The following is a 19,384-nucleotide window of genomic DNA, read 5'->3' as shown; positions in this document are numbered from 1 at the left end:
GTGTCATGGCCCTGCCCCCACCCCAGCTTCAGGGCAAACTCATGCTATGCCCACACCTCAGTGGGAAGGTCACTTCCCCCAGGAAGCCCGCCCTGACCCTAGGTTTGCTGCCGTTGTTTTGTCTCCCACAGCTTCTAACCTGTCCCGCTTCTAAAGATGAGTCTAAACATGCATATCTTTAGATCCAATTCTGCAAGAAGGATTGCACCAAGATTATCACCTCTGAGTCCCTGGCACCGCCCTCCAATGCCAGCACATGGAGTGGATGCTGTTAAAATTGCCTGTGGGATTGCCTAGTGACAAAAGGAATGACATACAGCCTCCACTGTCCTAATCTGTAAAATGGGTGAATACCACCTCCCACAATGAGAATAATGACTGGCAAGTTAAGAGCTCAAACAGAAGAAATCCTTCTCCTGAGGCCTTGGGCGGATCTGAGGGCAGGCAGCCAGGCATTATCACCCGGTTCCTCCGCCATGGCACAGACTCACCTCAACAAGGGCAGGGGCGGGGGGGTGGCGGCTGGACTGGCCATGCAGGGTCCAGACCTCAGGGCACCTCACCCATCTGAGCTGCCTGCTAGGCCAGCATGCACCTTCTCAGAACTAGCATTTACATAGGATGTACAGAGAGGGGGAAATCCAAGTGCCTCAAAGCACTCCACAGAGGAGCTGCTGCTAAGTCACATCAGTTGTGTCTGACTCTGTGTGACCCCATAGATGGCAGCCCACCAGGCTCCCGTCCCTGGGATTCTCCAGGCAAGAATGCTGGAATGGGTTGCCATTTCCTTCTCCAGTGCATGAAAGTGAAAAGTGAAGTCACTCAGCAGTGTCCGACTCTTCGCAACCCCATGGATTGTAGCCTACCAGGCTCCTCCATCCATGGGATTTCCCAGGCAAGAGTACTAGAGTGGGTTGCCATTGCCTTCTCCACCACAGAGGAGAGGGGACCACAAAGCCCTGAGGATCTAGCAGGGGCTCCAGTAGTCAGCCCTGAGCTGACACCAGGACTCACCAAGATGACCCAGCTCCCGCTGAGCTCCTGAGCTGGTGGCGGAGGCCAGGTCCTACACACGTGACTGTCCTAAACATCACAGCCCTACTAGGAGGAACTCGAGGCATTTCTCACTGGACACAGAGAAAGTGAGCCTCACAATGATGAGGGAGCAGAACTGGGATTCCCACCCAACCTGCCTCCAGATGAGCCTTGAGCACTGAGAATCTGGGGAAAATGGACACACAGGACCTGTCAAGTCCCCAAGTTCTACCCCACTCAGCCCTGAGAGTGGGACTGGAGAGCTGGGAAGCAGGCACGGGGAGCGCAGGTGCACAGCTCAGAGACAGACATCAGAGGTGCAGGTCCCTAAATGCCCATCACAACTCTGCACAAAAATACACGCCCTTCTCCCTGCAGGGCAGTCAGCCTGAGGACCCCGGGGAAAATGGCAGCCACTTTGCAGCCACCAGCCCTGCACGTCCAGGGTTCCCGTCTGAGGGGACGACACCAAGGAAACATCAATATTTCATGGGCTGCTCCCTCCTGGCCTCCAACTGTGTTTTCAATTGTCATGAAACAATTCAGAATTTCCAACTCAGGGCTAATGGGCTGCCGTCAGCCACTCAGCCAGAGCAAGCTGGGGTAATTATTTTAAAAGCTTCCGACAGGGCTGCTCACCATGCAAGTTCCCCAAGTTGTCTGTCTGCAATAGTGGCCATGCCCTTTCGGACGCTCAGAGCCCTGTCTCCCCACGCAGCAGCAGACACCTAGAAGGCTCCCAAGGCAAAAGCCTGTGAGGATGAGTGAGACAGAGCAGGCCCACAGAGGGGTAAGCAGAGGGCCTCTAAGGGGCAGCTCCAGAAAGGAGGGGCCTCAGCATCTCACCTTCCTATTTCCTATGCCAGGCTGTAGCCTCCTGTGCTCCAGATGGATGGAGAGACAGACAAACCAAGGAAAAGATGGGTGAAACAGCTGAGTGAATGCTGTCGCAATATTCCACCCCTGTGTCACCTCCTCGGCTCCATCCTCCACTACCCAGACAGAGTAAGCTTTCTAGTATAAATCCCACCAGATCTCTCATTGTTTCGTGCTCCTCTTTGCCTTCAGGGGAACATCCTATCCTCCCAACAAGGACTATGAAGTCCTGTGGTGTCTGGTTCCCACTTAATTCTACAACTTCCTCTTCCTCCATTTCTATGTCTTACCACCTGTTCCTGTGCTATTCCGGGGCAGGGGTGGGTGGGGGGAGAGCTGTTCTAGGCAAACTCAATGCCTGTATGTCATTCAAGGCCCTTCAATACCAAAGCAGACTTCCTCTCCAGCCCCGTGCTCCAAATATGGGTGGCTGTGTCTGCCTTCCTATTAAAGTCACTCAGTCGTGTCTGATTCTTTGTGACCCCATGGACTGTAGCCCACCAGGCTTCTCTGTCCATGGGACTCTCCAGGCAAGAATACTGGAGTGGGTCGCCATTCCCTTCTTCAGGTATCTTCCCAACCCAGGGATCGGACCTGGGTCTCCAGCATTGTGGGCAGATTCTTTACTGTCTCAGCCACCAGGGAAGCCTCCTCGGCTCAACCCAAATGAGTAGGAGACATCTGTCTTTGTATCTCTGCAATCACAGGCACAGAATACATGCTTTCTAAACTGACATGACAGAGGCCTGTCCAGGAAGGTTCCAGGTCAGGGTTCTTTCCATTTTTCCATGGAAATGCTGATAGGTGTGCAATTAAAAAAATACTTGAGATGCCCAAATGGTTTCTAGTTTTGCTTTGGCTGCCAGAAAGCTCAAAGTTGCAATATAATAATGCTCAAAGAAATGAATATCTCATCTGAGCTTAGGGATTCCTCTCTAGAGGAATTAGAGCCTCTAATTCCCTCTTCACAGATGAAGAAGGGAGTTCAAATAAATGCACTCCCTTGATCTAAAGATCCATCCCGGTATGTGAGTCAGTAGATGCTGAGCCTCACCCCAGTCTTTTCACCTCTTCCCACAATGAATTCAGGAACAATCCTGATGGACTTCAGACTCTCTCAACAGAGCCAGCGCCTCCGCACTACTTTGGAATGAACGTCTTACCAACACCATCAGCAGCCCTCTGAGAACCTTCACAGGGCAGGGACTTCTTTGGGAACTAACCCACTTCCTGCCTCTTACAGCTTGAGAAGCTGTTGCAGGATGGCGGCCAGCCCTTTGGGGGGACTATGGTGAGTGTTCCCTAACGTGATGATGCTCCTCGTCCCATCCTCCAGGGGTGGGGCCTGTGACCCTAGCCTGGTTAATCACGATCCTGAACCACTCTTCCCCATGAAGTGATGGGTTCAGTGGTGGGCATATGAGCCACACTCAGCCAATCAACATAGCCAAATTTTTTCACCCACCCTCAGGAGGGTCCTGTGGTTGGCAAGAGCAGTTCAGCCTTGCTCTCAAAAAGCTTACACGTGGTAGGGGCACTAGGTTCCAATCAATCATTACATAAATACCAATTTCAACACTAATGAAACAAGGGCTACGAAGGGAAAGGACATGTTCTCCGCTTTTCTGGGTATTGATATAAGACACGCTGCTTGAAGAATTGTTATGCCTCTTTGTGTAACTGTGGTGGAGGACATTTGCCCACTATGTTGAGTGTGAATTAATGTGACAAATTCAGCTCAGAGTTCTGTACTAGGGAGAAAAACTTTTGACTAGAAGAAGCGTGTCGATTTGAAAAGAAAGACAAAGTTAATGCATCAGACAATTCTGCTGATGGTTTTTGGCTAGGTACCTGGAAACTAAAAGCTAAACTGATACTCAGGTACAAGGACTATGTCATTTCTGTTCTTCGTGGATCCAACTCTAAGCTTTTCCTCTCTGATACCTGATTCCTCTGCCTTCAAAGTGGAAATGTGTATGCCCCAAGATGTCAAAACCTAAAGGGAAAATGTGAAAAATTCTTTTTGGAAGAAGTGAAAATAAGATCATAAAAAGCATTTTGGGGCTACCTCAATTCGCCAAGGACTTCCAGGTTTTCAGGCCCTGGTCCCACTCCAACCCACCTCCCCTGTCTGGCCAGCCTCCCTGATCCAAAACCTCCAAGCAGCTAAGCAGGGAATGAGGGGCAGGTCTACTAAATCAGAGAATGAGCCTGCTCTTGTCTGACTCAACCAACATGACCATCGTGGGGAAAGACGGAAACAAAAATGAGAGCAAACTCTTCTAAAGAGCAAAGCTGCCTGGCAGGAATCACCACTTTGAGCCTGCTGCCCACCCCCAAACCAAGCCACACCCCTCACCTCCACCATCTCCTAGACTTCTCAGTGAGATAAAAATTCTATTCTCCCATTTCACAGGGAGGGAAGCTGAAGATGGGAGACATTATATGATTTACCCAAGGCCACACAGCTAGTAAAAGACAGACAAGACTCCAACTCTGAGGACTGGGTCTCAGAGGCAGCTTTTCGGGACCACAGGTTCTGCCTGGGAACAAGGGCAGACAGAGAAGCACATATGTGTACCACATCACCACTGAGAACAAAACTCAGAAAATTGCTGTTGTGCAGAGGTAGAAAGGTTTGATTTTCCAGCACAAGCACCAGACTGAATGCCACTGCAGCTAGACAAACGTCTGGCCCTCCATACATAGTAAAGGACCAGCAGTCACATTTATGCCCAAAGATGCCCAGGATGTGGGAGGAGGCTGCCTAGGACAAGGTCGGTAGCATCTTAGCTTAGTAGCCCATGGGCCCAGACTAGCCAGCAAACCAGTTTCAAACACAAAACAGCCAAACTATAAGCAGAGGCTAGAATTCCCGAAAGGCAGGGTCCCAGCAGACTGGAGACTGCGTTCTAAATCTGAAATCACAGGCATCAGGGACTCAGCTCTTAACCCTTAAGATCCAGTGCGCACCGAGTCCAACACACCCACCAAAGAGGTGTTCCTGTTGTTAAGTGTTGAGGGGAGGCTGTGGATTCCCTCAACAGCAGGACATGGTGCAGGGGCCGCCTTGAGGGCCTGAGTGCCGCGCAGTCTGTGAGGCTTGGTCGGGCAGGCTTCCTGCTTTAGGGGTTAGGAGGGAATCTGGGGTCTCCACGTTTCCAGCCAGATAGCCTTAGAGGTGGGGACCAGAGGGCGCCAGGGCGGGCAAGGGGCCGTGGCCTCTCCTGAAGCAGCTGTTGGAGTGAACCAGGCAGGGAGGCGCCGGCGGGTGATGGCACCTCATGAAACATTGATGCCCGGCCGCCACACTGCCATCTCCCGGCACCTAGAGCCAAAGCGGCAACTCTGAGTCCCTCGGCCGTCGGGGCAGGCTCAGCCGCTCTGGTCACGGGGGTAGTCCCAGACGGACTGCCCACCCGACTCTGCGTCCCATCCCAGGGCCCCAGCAGCAGCAGGCTCAGCCTGGGCGCTTAGGGGAGACAGGAAACCTGTTTGCCCAACTGCTTTCCCAACACAGGGCTTCACTCGGGATATCTGGCAATGGCTGACAGAACTCAGCTCCCCTTAGTCTGACTTATCTCCCAGTAGCCACCAGCCAGGGACAGGCCAACCTGGCCACATAGGTTGAGTCCTCTCCTGTGAAGGGGCCGAGCAGGACGACTGCTGTAGGATGTGCAGGCAAGGGGCTGGGCAAGGGGCCTCAGCAGTCTGTCCTCGTGGGATGGGTCTCCCCTTTCCTCATCAGCCCAGCCCCTGAGGAGAATGGCGGGGGGTGGGGTGGGGAATCCTCCAAGCAGAACAGATCGGGCGGTTGTCCCTCCCTTGCAAGCGCCCCTCCACCCTCCACAACCATACACAGAGACTGACTCTAGGGTCCGTCCACAAACCTCCCTTGGCTGCCAAGCTCTGCGCGGCGGACTCCCCTGGCCAATATGCAAGACCAGCTCCCTCCCGCAGGCTGAGCAGAAAGGGGGAAAAGTCGACTCTCAAAATCCCGGCTCAAACCTTCACCTGGCGGGACCCGGGGAAACTCCGACCAGACCCCGACTAAACCGAGATCAGGCCCAGCCCTTCGAGTGTCAGGTGGGAAACTGAGCCCGGGAAAAGAAGGCGCGTCGGGGCCAGGCCGGGACCCTCAGAGACTCCGTCCGCATGCGGCCAGGCCCCTCCTCCGCGCGCGCAGTCCCGAGGAGCGCTCTACGGCCTCGGGCCCCGGCCACGAGCCGCGCCGACCCCTGCCTGCGCCCCGAGGGAGGCCGGGACCCCTAGCCCGCGGGACTGCGCGCCGCCCCCTCCCCGCCGGTCCCGACGAGCGCCTCGCTTCCCCTCCCCCCTTCCCGCCTCCCCAGTCAGTGTCCCCGCCTTCCCCGCGGGCGACGGGCGGCGGCGGCAGCAGGAGGAGCGGGCCAAGCCGCGGCAGCCCGGTCCTTGCGCGCTGGGATGTAGCGAACCAGAAGGGGCAGAAGCTGCGCGCAGAGCCAGAGACACAGCTGGATCCGGGGCTCCAGTCGGAGTGAAAATCTAAGCCAGAGTCCGTGGCGAGCGAGCCCGGAGCCGAGGAGCCGCACGCGCCGCGCAGCCCGGGTCGGGTAAGAGTCTTTGAGCTAGGGGCGCTGGGTCCCTGCGGTGTTGGGGCGCAAGGAGGTGGTGGCCGAGTTGCGCGCTGTTCGCTCCGGGAGTAGGTGGGGTCCAGCCGGTGGCACCGGACTGAGCGCATCGCGAAGGCCAGGCGCCATCGAGGCAGCTCCAGGAGCTCGTTCCTGCGCCCAGCGCACAATCACAGCTGCCATCGTCAGGCACTACCTCACCTAACCGGCGGACCCACGCCACGCTGTAGCCCTGGGCACCCTAAAAGAGCAACAGTTTCGGGGGTGCGGGCCCCAGCCCTGCAAGGGCACAGCCCTGGACGCCCTTCGCAGCCCTTCGTGGTGGCGCGGACCGCCGGGGACCTCTGGGAGAACCGGCAAGCGAGAGGGCCGCCCGCCGCTCTCCGCTGCACCCAGGAATGGGGGCCCCAGAACGAGCGGAAGCGCTGGCCCCTCTTCACGCACGGGGAACTTTGGCCTTACTTCGCGTCAAGAGGGTATTTTTCCTAAACGAAACCGCTTCATTCGTTCGGTTGTTCGTTTGTTCGGGCAGCTATGATGTAGAAAAGCAACAGACATCGGCCAGAGCCCCGGCTCTCTTCGCGGCGCACCCCGAAGTCCCGCCGCAGTGCTTGGAGGCGCCCCCAGCCCAAAGCGGCCTGCCCTAGCCGCCACCGTCAGGCTTTTCCTTACCCTAAGAGAAACCCCAAGTGCTCTTCGCAAAATCCAATAAAGATATTCCCGCAGCTTCTCCAGGGTTTGGTTGTTGACGCAGGGTTCCCGAGCACGCAGCCGCTTCTCTAGAACCGGGTCTCGGAATTCTCAAATTGACCAGTCTCCTAAATCTGAGCTGATTCCGCCGTGGTTAAGCAGGGCCCCCGGCGGCCCGGATCGCAGAAATGGGAACCAACAGCGAATCTTGGTTCCAATGTTTTCTAATTTAGGAATTCCCTTAATCAAAATATTTGAATCCACTTTTCTGAGAAACCAGGGCTCGGGTATTCTCTTGGCAGCCCAGTGGCCTCTGACAGCCACGGGGGCCGGAGGGTGGCAACCCCAGGTTGCTGTCCACTTGGCAGAGGATACAGGTCAAGAATAATGACAAAAGCTACAGGCAGCGGGGGGCAGCCCAAGAGGTGGACTCACTGGCCTCCAGCCTTTTCCTCAGACTGCTGTGGAAGCCCTCACCTCTGTTGAAAAAGGAAAAGAAGTTGTCTGGGGTGTATAGACCCGGTGCCCAACTCTAGGATGTTGAGGTGGCTTTTGTTGACCTTCAGGCCAGGCTCAGCGTGCCCTTCCATTAGGAAGGCAGCTGCTGGGAAGAGGAGACTGTGAACAGCAAAAGCTGACCCTCTGCTTCCCAGCTGTGTGACCAGCCACTGCCACTTTCCCAGCCTGCTCGTCCCCTGGCTCAGCCATTCTCAGAAACTACAGAGTGACCAGTGGGCTTGGGTGAGCTGTGAGCCTGGAGAGCGATGGGCTCTACCAGCTGCTTTCAGCGAGTTCTGAGTTTCGTGCTCCCAGTACACCTCAGCTGTTCTCACTGGGACAGGCTGGGGAACCCCAACTGAAAGGAGGTTGCAGGCTGGGGACCTGAAAGCTGAAAGGATCATTCCCAGCCACCTACCTGAGCGCCCCTTTCCCATCACCCAGAAACTGCTTTCAGTCAAAGAAACAATGATTTTTATTGGGGAGGGGGTGTTAGATCTGGCAGAAGGAGGTAGGTGGTCCCGGCTGCACTCCCAAAACTGGGTTTTCTAGTTTGAACTTCTCCACGGCCTAAGAGGCTTAGGGCTGGAATGTCCCAGAGAGTCACGGATGGCCCCGGAGGCAAGCCATGGCACATTCCTTTCCTTTTCCTAAAATCCCTTGATTCTGGTGCAAAGATTAGGACAAGGTACCCCTGTGAGTGGGTGGAAGGATGCCCTCCATGAGGACCCTCCAATCACCCTTCCCAAATAAAATGACTAAGCCATTCTTGGGCAGAGTCTGTTTTCTGTAAGCTCAGCCTCAGGAAGGGTCCCTGTGGTGATTATTTCAACCCAACAAGAGCCCAGGCTTCTCTGCTGAACCCAGCCAGGACTCTAAGCCCCAAATTTCCTGAAAGTCACAGAATCATTGCTAGCTCTGTGTGGCCTGGAGGGTTGTTTCCAACCCCAGTAAGCCCCCTTCCCTTCTTTCCTCATGTCCCATCATCTGGTGAGGTGGAGGCTGAAGCAGCAGTCAGGGATCACTGTGTCATGTCAGACTTGGGAGCTGTAGCACAGTGTAGGTCAAGCCTTGCCCAAGGTCACACAGCAAAGCCAAGGGAATATTGAGTCCCTGCTCTTACTCCTGAAAGAGAGCTGCCTCCTGTCTCGTGTGTGTGTGTGTGTGTGTGTGTGTGTGTGTGTGTGTGTGTGTGTGTGTGTGTGTTGCATCTGTGAGTGTGTGCAAGAAGCCCCTATTCTGCCCGGGATAGTGGCCAGGGGAGAGAGCGGCTGAGGAAGAAGACAGAGCACCCCAGGTCCCTTCTCCAGCCAGCACCCGAGATCAGGCCAGGGCCTCCTCTGGATCAGTTCCTCACCCCTACTCCTTCAGTGCTGACTGGGTCCAGTGGAGAAGACACCCCTGGGCAACCCCCACTAGTCTCAGCCCCTCCCTAGGGCTCAGGGCCCCGGGATATGGAGCTTCACCCGCAATAGTCTGAGGACCTTTCAGTCCACACAGCAGGCATCAAGATTTCCAAATATAGGGATTATTGTGACCGCTTGGAGCACTGCCAGAGGCTTGGATCTGGAGGGGCACACAGCAGGTGCTCAATAACTGCATTAAATGCATCAACAGTGAGGGACACAAGTCCCTCAGACTGAGTAGCTAGAGCTGCAGAGTCACAAAACAGTCCCCATCCACGGAACGCCTGACTCTTTAGACCCTCTGGGGAGTGTGAGCTGTGATGGCCAGCCTCTGGACGCCCAAAGGCAGACCATTCATTTCACGACCCCTCCCAGAGGAGCACTGTGCTTCCCACCTTGGCCTGACACTTGGTGGGCTTAGAACACACCCCTCTCAGCCAGATTTCGTGCCAGACAGCATCAGAGTTCTGGAGCTCAGAGGCCTGGTTGTGTGTACATGTATGTGACTGTATTCAGCACTCCCATGTGTGGGCACAGTATGTGTGTGTGTATGTGTGCACAGCACACCTGTACAGGTTCGCAGTACATATAAGTATGTGCATGCTTCTGTGACCCTGGCAGGCTGGGTGGCTCACTGTCCTATCGAAGTAAGGCAGCTACCAGGAAGGTAGCATGCGGAGGGGCACTCACTGGCATGGCATAACACCTAAATACATCCTGGAAAGGAGGTATTGCTCCTTCAGGAGAGTCAACTGAAAACTGTGGTCAAAGATGGGGCTGAGGCCAAATGCTCAGCAACCACTGTTCCCTGTGTCCATGAGCCCCTCCCCATCCCCTACACACCAAATCTGCTTTCTCCCTGGGGGTCTCAGCCTACAGAAAATTCCCTTTGGAGAAGTTGGAGCCACTCCCCCAGCCCAAACTCCTGGATGCATTCTCCTCTGGCCCCAGCCTCAGAGTTTGCCCGCTGTGGTCACAGGCACCCAGGGAGAATGGGCCGGCCCTAACGAACTGTGCTTACTCCCCAGGACCCAGAGCTGGGGGCCTTGGGCTGGGGCCAAGGGAGTGAGAGGCAGGCCTGGTTCTACCCTGCCCATGCCCTTGCCCCCACAATCCTCACCAAAGAGCTCAGCCTGGGGTAGAGACAGGTGACTGCCAGGGTGATAGGGAGCCAGGTGAGGGCAGGGACTGCTGAGGGTCCCAGACCCTGACAGCCTGCACAGTTAGCCCCAGGCAGAGATCCCAGGAGAACATTAGGATGCCCTGGGCCCAAGCGTGAGGCACTGGGCCTGGAGATGACCACAGTGCTTCTCCGGGCCTCACACCCCACCCCCACCACCATCCTGCCCAGTGCTGCTTCTGTCTAGTGGGGCACACAGAAGAGGGGCAAAGGGCACCCTGGGGTCCACCTGTGGCTAGAGGAACAGGTCAGGGCTGCACCCTACCATCCCAGCTGTCACCGATTTGCTCAAGACTCTGACATCTCAGGACCAGTTAACAATTGTTAAGCAAAATCCTTCAACAAACTTCAGTGAAGGAGGAGGGTTCAAGGAGGGACTCATTCTAAGGGATGGAAAGGGGAACGTGTTTGTGCTCGTGGAGAGCCCACTGGTGCTGCAGCTTAGCTACCGTTGTAGCTAAGAGAAGCTCCAAGACTGTCCTAGGCTTCCTGGCCTGCTGGCCTAGGTTTAGAAACTGCAGTCACCTGGCCTGTCGGGCCTGTGCCTGCCACACTTGAGAAGCCAAAGTGAGGCCCTGCGAACCTGCCAGGAAGAGGGCAGAGAGAGGCCCACCTTGTGGTGGCCAAGGCCGGGACCTGGCGGATTTGGCCAGACCGTTGAAGGTGCAAAACAAGGGGAGAGAAGAGGCTGTGGGGGCCTGGCAGGGCACTTGGGGTCTCCTGCTGCACTCGACAGCGGCCTGGAGCCAACAGAAACGTTTCGTCTGATTAGAAGCCATCGGTTCTATCCCAATCCCGGAAAATTGACTGCGGTGCAGAGGGGGTAGGCCTGAGAAGCAGCCTTGGGGGAGAGGGTCCAAGCTAATTAGGAGGCAGCATCCGGGGGCCCATTAGAGCGCAGGCTGCTGTCACTCAGCCTGGCTCGGGTCCCGGGAGAAGAGGCCGGGGAAGGAGGGGCCGCGGCCCCTCGACGAGGACGCCTTTGGGAGCTGCCGGAACGAGCCCCGGGCTCTGCCCCCGCCCTGGCGCTGACTCGCAGGCGCCCGGTCGGTTGGATCCTGCTCGGTGAACGTTCACTCATCCCGGGCTGTTCTCGCCGGGGGCTCGGAACTCCGAGGCGGCCCAGACAGGAGTTGATTTCTGAGCGAAACAAGTCATTTGGGGCTTGAGGTGGGCACGAGCCGCGCGGGACTTGCAAGCCAGATGCGTTTCTTTTGTGCGGCCGAGGGAGAACTCAGTGTGCCACCGGGGAAGGAGGGTGAGGCGCGGCGAGGCCGCGGGAGGGGGGAGGCGGCGGGAAGGTGGCTGCGGAGGGGGAGGGCGCGGGCGAGGCAGGCCGAGAGGGAGGGAGGGCGGCAGAGAGGGCGCGGCGGCGCGGGCGGCTCGGGGCTGGATTCCGCCCGCGCTCCCTCGCTCGCTCGCTCTCTCCCTCCCTCCCAGCCCCCTCCCACCCAGGCCCACCCCACCCACCACCCCTGGCGCAGGGACTGCTGGAACCTGGCGGTGCGCGCTGTCGCTTTAAGACAGACTCTGCCGGCGCCGTCCGGAGCCTTAGAAACCGGCCCCGGATCGGGAGCCGGAGCCGGGGCCGGGCGGGCGGCTGAGGCCCGAGCGGCGGGAGCGCAGCGCGGAGCGCGAAGCCGGGCCCCCGGGTCGCGAGAAACCGCTGCCGCTGCCGCCCGCCTGGCCCCGCAGCCCCGGGCGGCCCATGGGGCGAGCGCGGCGTCGTTGCGGGCGCGGGCAGCCCTGGGGGGCAGCCGCTTAGGGGCTGCGCTCTTGTCCTCGCAGGTCGCCGCCGGGGCGGCCGGGCGCGCCCAGCCCCGGCCCCCGGAGCGCCCGCCTCGGTCCCCGCCTTCATGGACGCCTTCAAGGGGGGCATGAGCCTGGAGCGGCTGCCAGAGGGACTCCGGCCGCCACCGCCGCAGCCGCACGACATGGGGCCCGCCTTCCACCTAGCCCGCACGGCCGACCCCCGCGAGCCTCTCGAAAACTCCGCCAGCGAGTCGTCCGACACGGAGCTACCAGGTAAGAGCGGCTCCCCGCGAGGCGCGCGCGGAACCACCCGGGCGAGCAGGGCCGCGCCCCGCAGTCGGGCTCGCTCTACGCTCCAGGAGCGTCAGGACCTTGCCTTTTCCCATTCTCCATCTGACGATGAACGTGGACATGGACGCTCTTTATGAAACGGAAATTTTAGTGCTTTCCCAAGGCGCTTCCACGCGGTCCCGTCGCTCCAACTGACCGGCCGACGCACGAACCTACAACCGGAAGGTCGAAATGACAGCCTCTCTCGATCAGGAGCAAATAGAGCGGGGAAAAAAGTTAGGTTTGCGCAACTGGTTGTCCAGGGGCCGCTGGAACCGAAGGAGAGGAGCAGATCAGAGAGGAATGGGCGGGTGGGCGAGAGAAAGTGCCCAGAGAAACAGAGTACAGACACCCCGACAGACTGGGCGACTGACTTGAGAGGGGCAAAGCGGGGAGAAGGTATGGCGGGCGAAATCAGAAAAGCAAACTGGGGGGCAAAAAAACAACAACCTTAAGTAAAAGGAAAAGAGAGGACAGCGAGGGCAGGCGGGCCAAGAGGCGCCGCCCGGCTCGGATATAGGACCCCTCAAAAGAAGGATCCCCGCCGCACGTGCGCCGCGGGAGCCGGGAGCCGCCAGGCCGCCTATCCAGGGCTCCAACTCGGCTCAGGCACGTCTCCTTCCGCGCTGCGTTTTTGTCCGAGCTCAAGCTTTTTTTTTCCCCCAGCAACCGCTGGGCCGGCGGGTGGGCGGCGCGGGCAGCAACGAGGCTAACCCCCCGCCCTGTTCGGGCTCCCGGGTCTCCGAACGGCTCCGGCGCTCTCGGTCCTAATTCGGCGGCGCCGCCGAGCTCCCCACTCCCCGGGCCTTGGGCGCCTCTTCTGCGTTCACTTCTTAATCCTCCGCTGAGTGTTTCTCTACGCGTTTGTAATCTCTATTTGTTTCTGTTTTGCATCCCTAAGTGACTTTCTCTGAGAGGTTCTGTTTGGTTGGTTAAAAAACAATCAACGCAGGACGGTACTTTTGTTTTCAAAAGTTTTAACCGTGGCCTTTGGTTGGTTTTTATTTTTAAAAGCCCGGAGAAATATATAATTACAGTTGCTCTTTTAAAAAAAAAAAAGTCTATGAGAATAGATTTAAATTTTTAACTGTATATTTCGATGTAGAAAGAACTGCTATTCTAGGTACATTTTCAAATTAAAATTTCTACATTTTACAAGAGATTTTACTTATTTACAATAATATAAGAGATTTTAAAAAGTCAATCCAAAATGGCGCGTTTCTCCGGGGTTTTCTCAAAATCCACTTACAGTGGTGTTACTTGCGGAATTTGTTACCTAACTACAGTGTTGTATTTCCCTGGGATTTAAAAATTACCTGGGGAAGGGCATTATCCAGAAGGGGTTAAAAAAAAAATCTATCTACAACACTACGTTGATGTTTTAAAAACCCCGGATAAATAAATGCCTGTGCCTGCCTGGAGCTTATAAACGTACAGCACTGTATTTAGTTAGTGTTTGCATGGAGGTTTCTGACTTCTTAATTTGCGTTTGCTGTGTTTCTATCTGCCTATTTTTAAGAGTTTGTGACCCTTTCTGTGTTTTTACCCATAGAGCTGTTAGCTTTTCTGGGATTCAGTATTTTGGTTTTAAATCCTTTTTCTTTATGTTTCAGTGTTTCTATGACTGTGTTTTGTGTAGCTTGAGAGAGGGAGCGAGACTAGAGCTCCCAGGTCACCTAGACAGAGCCTGTGGGTCTGGGCTGCCTGGCAGCCGCCAGAGGGATTTTCTGGGCCTTGGGACTTGAGGCCTGGAGCTAAGGCGAGAAACCGGCTGTGCTGTGCCTGCCCGGCTCAGTGGGGCTCCGGCTCCGGCCCGGGGAGAAGAACTTGCAGGCCACCGCCTGGCTCTGGCTCCACGGATCCCCTAGCTTCAAGCTAGAAAAGTCTGATCCTAGTTCAGAAAAGCAGAGATCTCCGATTTAGAACCCCCAAGAGCCCTAAAAACTGTACATTTTCGGGTGGCATCAACGTAGGGCTCCAGCGTGTGCCGACCGGTGAGAGCAGGCCCTGCCCAGCTGGGAACCTTGGTCCGCGGCTCCAACTCCTGGGCTTTGCTCCCAGACGAGCCTGACCAGAAGGTGACTACTGACCCACCAGGCACAGACGGGCTCTTTCCAGCGGGGACAATTCCAGGGCCCCTGGCGGGAGGGCGGACGGCCAGCGCTGACCGCGGGCGCTTCGGTGGAGCCGGGACGGGGTGCAACAGGGCAAAAGCCCGAGGTGACCGGCGCCCCACCCTGCCTGCTTCAGAAAAGGAGCGCGGCGGGGAACCCAAGGGGCCCGAGGACAGCGGTGCCGGCGGCGCGGGCTGCGGCGGTGCCGAGGACCCCGCCAAGAAGAAGAAGCAGCGGCGGCAACGCACGCACTTCACAAGCCAGCAACTGCAAGAGCTGGAGGCCACGTTCCAGAGGAACCGCTACCCGGACATGAGCATGCGGGAGGAGATCGCCGTGTGGACCAACCTCACCGAGCCACGCGTGAGGGTGAGCGCGGGGTGTGCGCCTAAGGGGACCCGCGCAGAAGGCTGCCAGCCGGCCCAGCGCAGACCTTGAAAGCTTAGACGCGCGCCTAGACTAACACTCTTTCCAACACTCAGACCTTCTTCCTCCCTCCACCGGAGGAGATTCCACCTTAGGCCCAGTCTACCCAGCTGCTGCTGAGCCGTTTGGTGCTAGCGCCCATCGGCTTTTGTCTCCTGGGATCTTTCTGACCCACATCCTACCTGACCCTCTGGCTTCACCGCAGCCCCCATCCAAAGGCCTGTGGCCCCAAGGGACGTTCCCCTGCCCAGTAGAGCCTAGAGCCCGCCCGGACTTAACCACCCTAATCTGTGCAGAGGATTCCCCGCCGCTGGGGACGTGGGGCCGCTAGTGCCTTCCTGCAAAAACGAAACGGAAAGGCAGATCCTGCCTGGCAGTCTTAGAGAGGGCTGGGAAGAGCCTAGGCTTGGGGTCTCAAAACTTCCTGGGTCAGTGGCTCCATCCGCAGTTGGCTAGTTCACAATCTCAGGATACTCTCCACCTGACTCTTTGTCAGTCATCAGCCAACCTGTAGCTGAACCCTTTCCATAATGACCTTTCCTGTAGGGCTGGGGTCAGGTGGGAGGTGGGGGACAAATCTGGTGGACAAGTGAGCTTCAGGAGGAATCCCTTTGGAGATCTAAGGTCTCCAACCCAAGATGAGACTGCACACTTGCTCTTCTCACCCCTCGCTTCCCAGTGAATACATGGCTTTTCTGCCAGAGCAGCAAGAGAGTAGTTTCTTCTCTGGGTACTGCAAACATTTAATCAGATATTGGGAGCACGTCCCAAACTAAACCAAAGTCCCACCAGGGCCACAGACTCCCTGCTATAACCTCAGCTCTCACCCCGCCCGAGTCAGGCTGGCCAGCCCAGTGGGGTAGGGAGAGAAGACAGCACTCAGTAATCCAGAACTCACTAATCCTGCCCCCCGGTTTACGGTGGTAGGGGTGGGGTGGGGGGAGGAATCAGGCAATGTTAGTGCTTGGGATGGAGAAGGCTGACATGCACGGATCTGGCAAGAAAGGTCGGGGGAACAGCCCAGGGCAAGAACTGGGATTTGGGAATAAAAGAGGTTCTTAACTGAATTTTGTGGGGAAAAGTAGAGGGGGAAAGCAGAGAGAAACTAGTAAGAAGTGAAAGGAAATTAAATATTTGCAGAAAAACATATCTGGCATATATTTAGGTGGCAGGAAATAAATAAGGGAGAAGCAAAAGGATCAAGTATTTGAGAAAAATAAAGAATCGACTATTTAAGAGAAAATAGTGAGGGTCAAGATATTTGGAAAGAAGGAAAAAACTAAATATTTGGAGAAGAATCAAAAGGATCAAAAATGGGGGATAACACAGAAAAATGGCCTGAGGGAGAAAAAAGTGGTTCAGATAGCGGGGTGGACCCAATGAAAATAAACATCTGGGACAGAAATGAGAATGTCAAATATTACCAATAAAGATGGAAACAGACTGAGGAATGAAAAATAGACTGAGGAGTCGCAAGATACTATATTTGAGGTTAGAAAACTACCTTTAGTGTTGGAGAGGAAAATGGACGGAGTATTTAGGAGATAGGGAACCGTTTGCGGGAAAAGGCACAAGATAACCTGGTTGAGAGAGGAAGAAAGAAAACAAATATTTGTTATTAAAAAAACAAAACGAGGATCCGCCTTAGGAGAAGAAACCGGATTTAATTAGGGGAAGAGGATAAAGATCAGAAAAAAGAAAAGACTAGTAATATTTTCTGGGGACAGGAAAGGAACCATTGTGGGGAGAAGGCAGGGGCGCAAACATGGAAGAAAAGAAACGGTATTGGGGAGAAGGAAGCGGGTTGAGGCCTCGGGGTGGGGCGGGGGCGGTGGGGGCGCCTTCCCGCCCGGCAGCCCTGACCCTTCTCCGGTCCCCCTCGCCTAGGTCTGGTTCAAGAACCGGCGAGCCAAGTGGCGGAAGCGCGAGCGTAACCAGCAGCTGGACCTGTGCAAGGGCGGCTACGTGCCGCAGTTCAGCGGCTTGGTGCAGCCCTACGACGACGTGTACGCCGCGGGGTACTCCTACAACAACTGGGCCGCCAAGAGCCTGGCGCCAGCGCCTCTCTCCACCAAGAGCTTCACCTTCTTCAACTCCATGAGCCCGCTGTCGTCGCAGTCCATGTTCTCGGCCCCCAGCTCCATCTCCTCCATGACCATGCCTTCGAGCATGGGCCCGGGCGCCGTGCCCGGCATGCCCAACTCGGGCCTCAACAACATCAACAACCTCACCGGCTCCTCGCTTAACTCGGCCATGTCGCCGGGCGCCTGCCCGTATGGCACACCCGCCTCGCCCTACAGCGTCTACCGGGACACGTGCAACTCGAGCCTGGCCAGCCTGCGGCTCAAGTCTAAGCAGCACTCGTCTTTCGGCTACGGCGGCCTGCAGGGCCCGGCCTCGGGCCTCAACGCGTGCCAGTACAACAGCTGACCGCCCGGCCGGGCCACGCGGGCCGGCGGCCGGAACGGCGCCGGGGTCGGGGCCGGGGCCGGGGCGGGCGCGGAGGACCTGGCTCCTGAGCCGCCCCCTCCTCCCCACCTCCCCACCTCCGGCTTGATTTTGTGTTTGCTTCCCTGGACCTCACTCTACCCTCCAAAACGAGACAAAACAAAAAAGACGTCGGAGAAAAGTGCCGCGAAAAAAAAACGGATGAGTTGCAATTTCCCTCGGGATGGCGCGGGTGGTGCACGTTCGCTCGCTTGGGGCCCGGGTGGGCCACTCCGCGGAGGGGACGCGCGCGGCGCGGGAGGCGAGTGCCCAGGCCGGCGGCCCGGAGGAGACGCCCCCCGTAGCCCGCGTTCCCGCCGCGCTGGACCCAGACTGAGCAGCCGCGCCTGTGAACTGGAGCGCGGAGCCCAGGCAAACCTGGGCCCCGGCCAGGTGGGAACCAAGACGCCCCCTCCTAGCTAGGCCCGGCTGAGCATACCTTATAGCTCGATCCGGATCCAAGTTGGAGCGGGCGTTGCGCCGGGGATGATGGTACCCAGCCCAGGGTCGGGAACTCGCCGCGGAGCCGTACTAATGGCCCCGGCGCGCCTCGAGGAGCCCTCGCCTGCCCCGTGCCCCGGAGTCCTATTTTAAGGCCAAGGAACGGCAGCTGGCGGTGCGGTCGAGGCGGGAGCATGCTGAGTGCTTGTCTCCAAGCATCCCAGCCCCTAAGCTTCGCCGCAGACCCAGGCCCTCCGCTCGGCTCCCCCCGGGCCTAGGAGAGGGCCCCCCCCCTTTCCCGGCGAAGAGCCCCCTCTTCACCGCCCGCCGTGCAAGAGTCGAGCCGGGAGAGCTCGGGGCGCGGCCAGGGCCCCAGCCGCGCCCACTTTGCACACCCGCTCTCCGGCCCGCGCCCCTGTTTACAGCGTCCCTGTGTATGTCGGACTGACTGTATAGAATTATAAATCTGTCTATATCGACTTGTCCATGTACGTCTATTAAAAACCATAGTACGAGCGTGCTAACCGCTGCCGAGCCCTGACTGCTTCATTCGGCGAGAAGGAAGGTGGGTAGAAAGGGAAATAGGTCCCCGTGGGCTCTGCTCGTAGGAGGGAAGAGCCGAGGCCGACCCCGCCAGAGGACCCTACCCCTACGTCCCCGCCACCATTCCTGGCCTGTTCAGCCCAGCTCCCTTGAGGGCGCGGTTGGGCGCTACCAACTCCCTCTCCAAGCGCGCGCGCGCCCCCCCCAAGCAATCGACTGAGCCGCTCAGCCTCCGGCGCTGCGCGGGCTGCCCCAGCCTAGACCGCCCGATTCTGCAGGTTCTTCTCAGGCTGGGCCTGAATGGCCCTCCAGCCTCTCAGGGTGGTGCGCAGCCTTTGTCTGCCGGGAACCTTGGGGTGGGAGCCGCTAAAAGTTTCTTTAGGCCCGGGGTTGCCTTTTCTCTCATAGGCCCGGTGCCGCACCGTGAGCCCTGCTCTTGCTGTTAAGGAGGACCGAGGGTACTGGATCCGCCAGAGTCTAGCCAGGGCCTCCCTCTGCCTTTCCACATCGAAATCCCACCCAGGGGCATATGGCTATTCCGGTGAAAGTGTCCACTACGCAGAACTCATTTCTCACTTCCCTTCCATCCCAACGTATCTGTGGCTCCCAGCGCCACCACCCTCCCCCACTTGGGAAACTACTGAACAAGACCAGCCTGTAAACTGCCTGTAAAATTCTGCTTCCCTTAAGTAAGTCATTTCTAATGGCAAAACAAAATGTTTGCAGCTGCAGCGGGTGAGGAAGGAGGGGTTAGTATTCTGCTTTAGAGTCACCTTGTGATGGGCAATGCCCTGGGGCTGGGCCCAGGCAGGCCCTAGCTGGGATGCGGTATGGCCATGGGCTTAGTCATGGGTTAATAGCTGGAGAGCCCTGTGCACACATTCCCAGACCGGGTCAGTACTGACTCTGAGGTCAGGAGTGTTGGCCCTACTATACAGATGATGGAACTAGGGCTCCATCACACTATGCAGTGGGCCAAGGTCACACGAATTCCAA

At 57.2% G+C, this 19,384-nt stretch overlaps 1 protein-coding gene across 2 annotated transcripts; it reads left to right on the top strand.

Moving 5' to 3' along the window:
• Positions 1–5,774: 5,774 nt before the first annotated feature.
• Positions 5,775–18,369, top strand: PITX1 (paired like homeodomain 1). 2 transcript variants are annotated; one of them, XM_070793605.1, is made up of 5 exons: positions 5,775–5,997; positions 6,264–6,503; positions 12,084–12,320; positions 14,628–14,860; positions 16,805–18,369. In XM_070793605.1, the coding sequence occupies exons 3-5, from the start codon at positions 12,152–12,154 to the stop codon at positions 17,345–17,347; spliced, it is 945 nt and encodes a 314-aa protein (XP_070649706.1). In that variant the 5' UTR covers positions 5,775–5,997; positions 6,264–6,503; positions 12,084–12,151; the 3' UTR covers positions 17,348–18,369. The 2 variants fall into 2 exon arrangements, with proteins under 2 accessions (XP_070649706.1, XP_019820506.2); XM_019964947.2 differs by lacking the exons at positions 5,775–5,997; positions 6,264–6,503 and having other exon boundaries at positions 11,797–12,320.
• The last annotated feature ends 1,015 nt before the right edge of the window (positions 18,370–19,384 follow it).

This window comes from Bos indicus, chromosome 7 (assembly GCF_029378745.1).
Source record: "Bos indicus isolate NIAB-ARS_2022 breed Sahiwal x Tharparkar chromosome 7, NIAB-ARS_B.indTharparkar_mat_pri_1.0, whole genome shotgun sequence".
Lineage (NCBI taxonomy): Eukaryota > Metazoa > Chordata > Mammalia > Artiodactyla > Bovidae > Bos > Bos indicus.
Note: the sequence above shows the minus strand (reverse complement) of the source record. Positions and strands in the feature narration are given on the sequence as shown.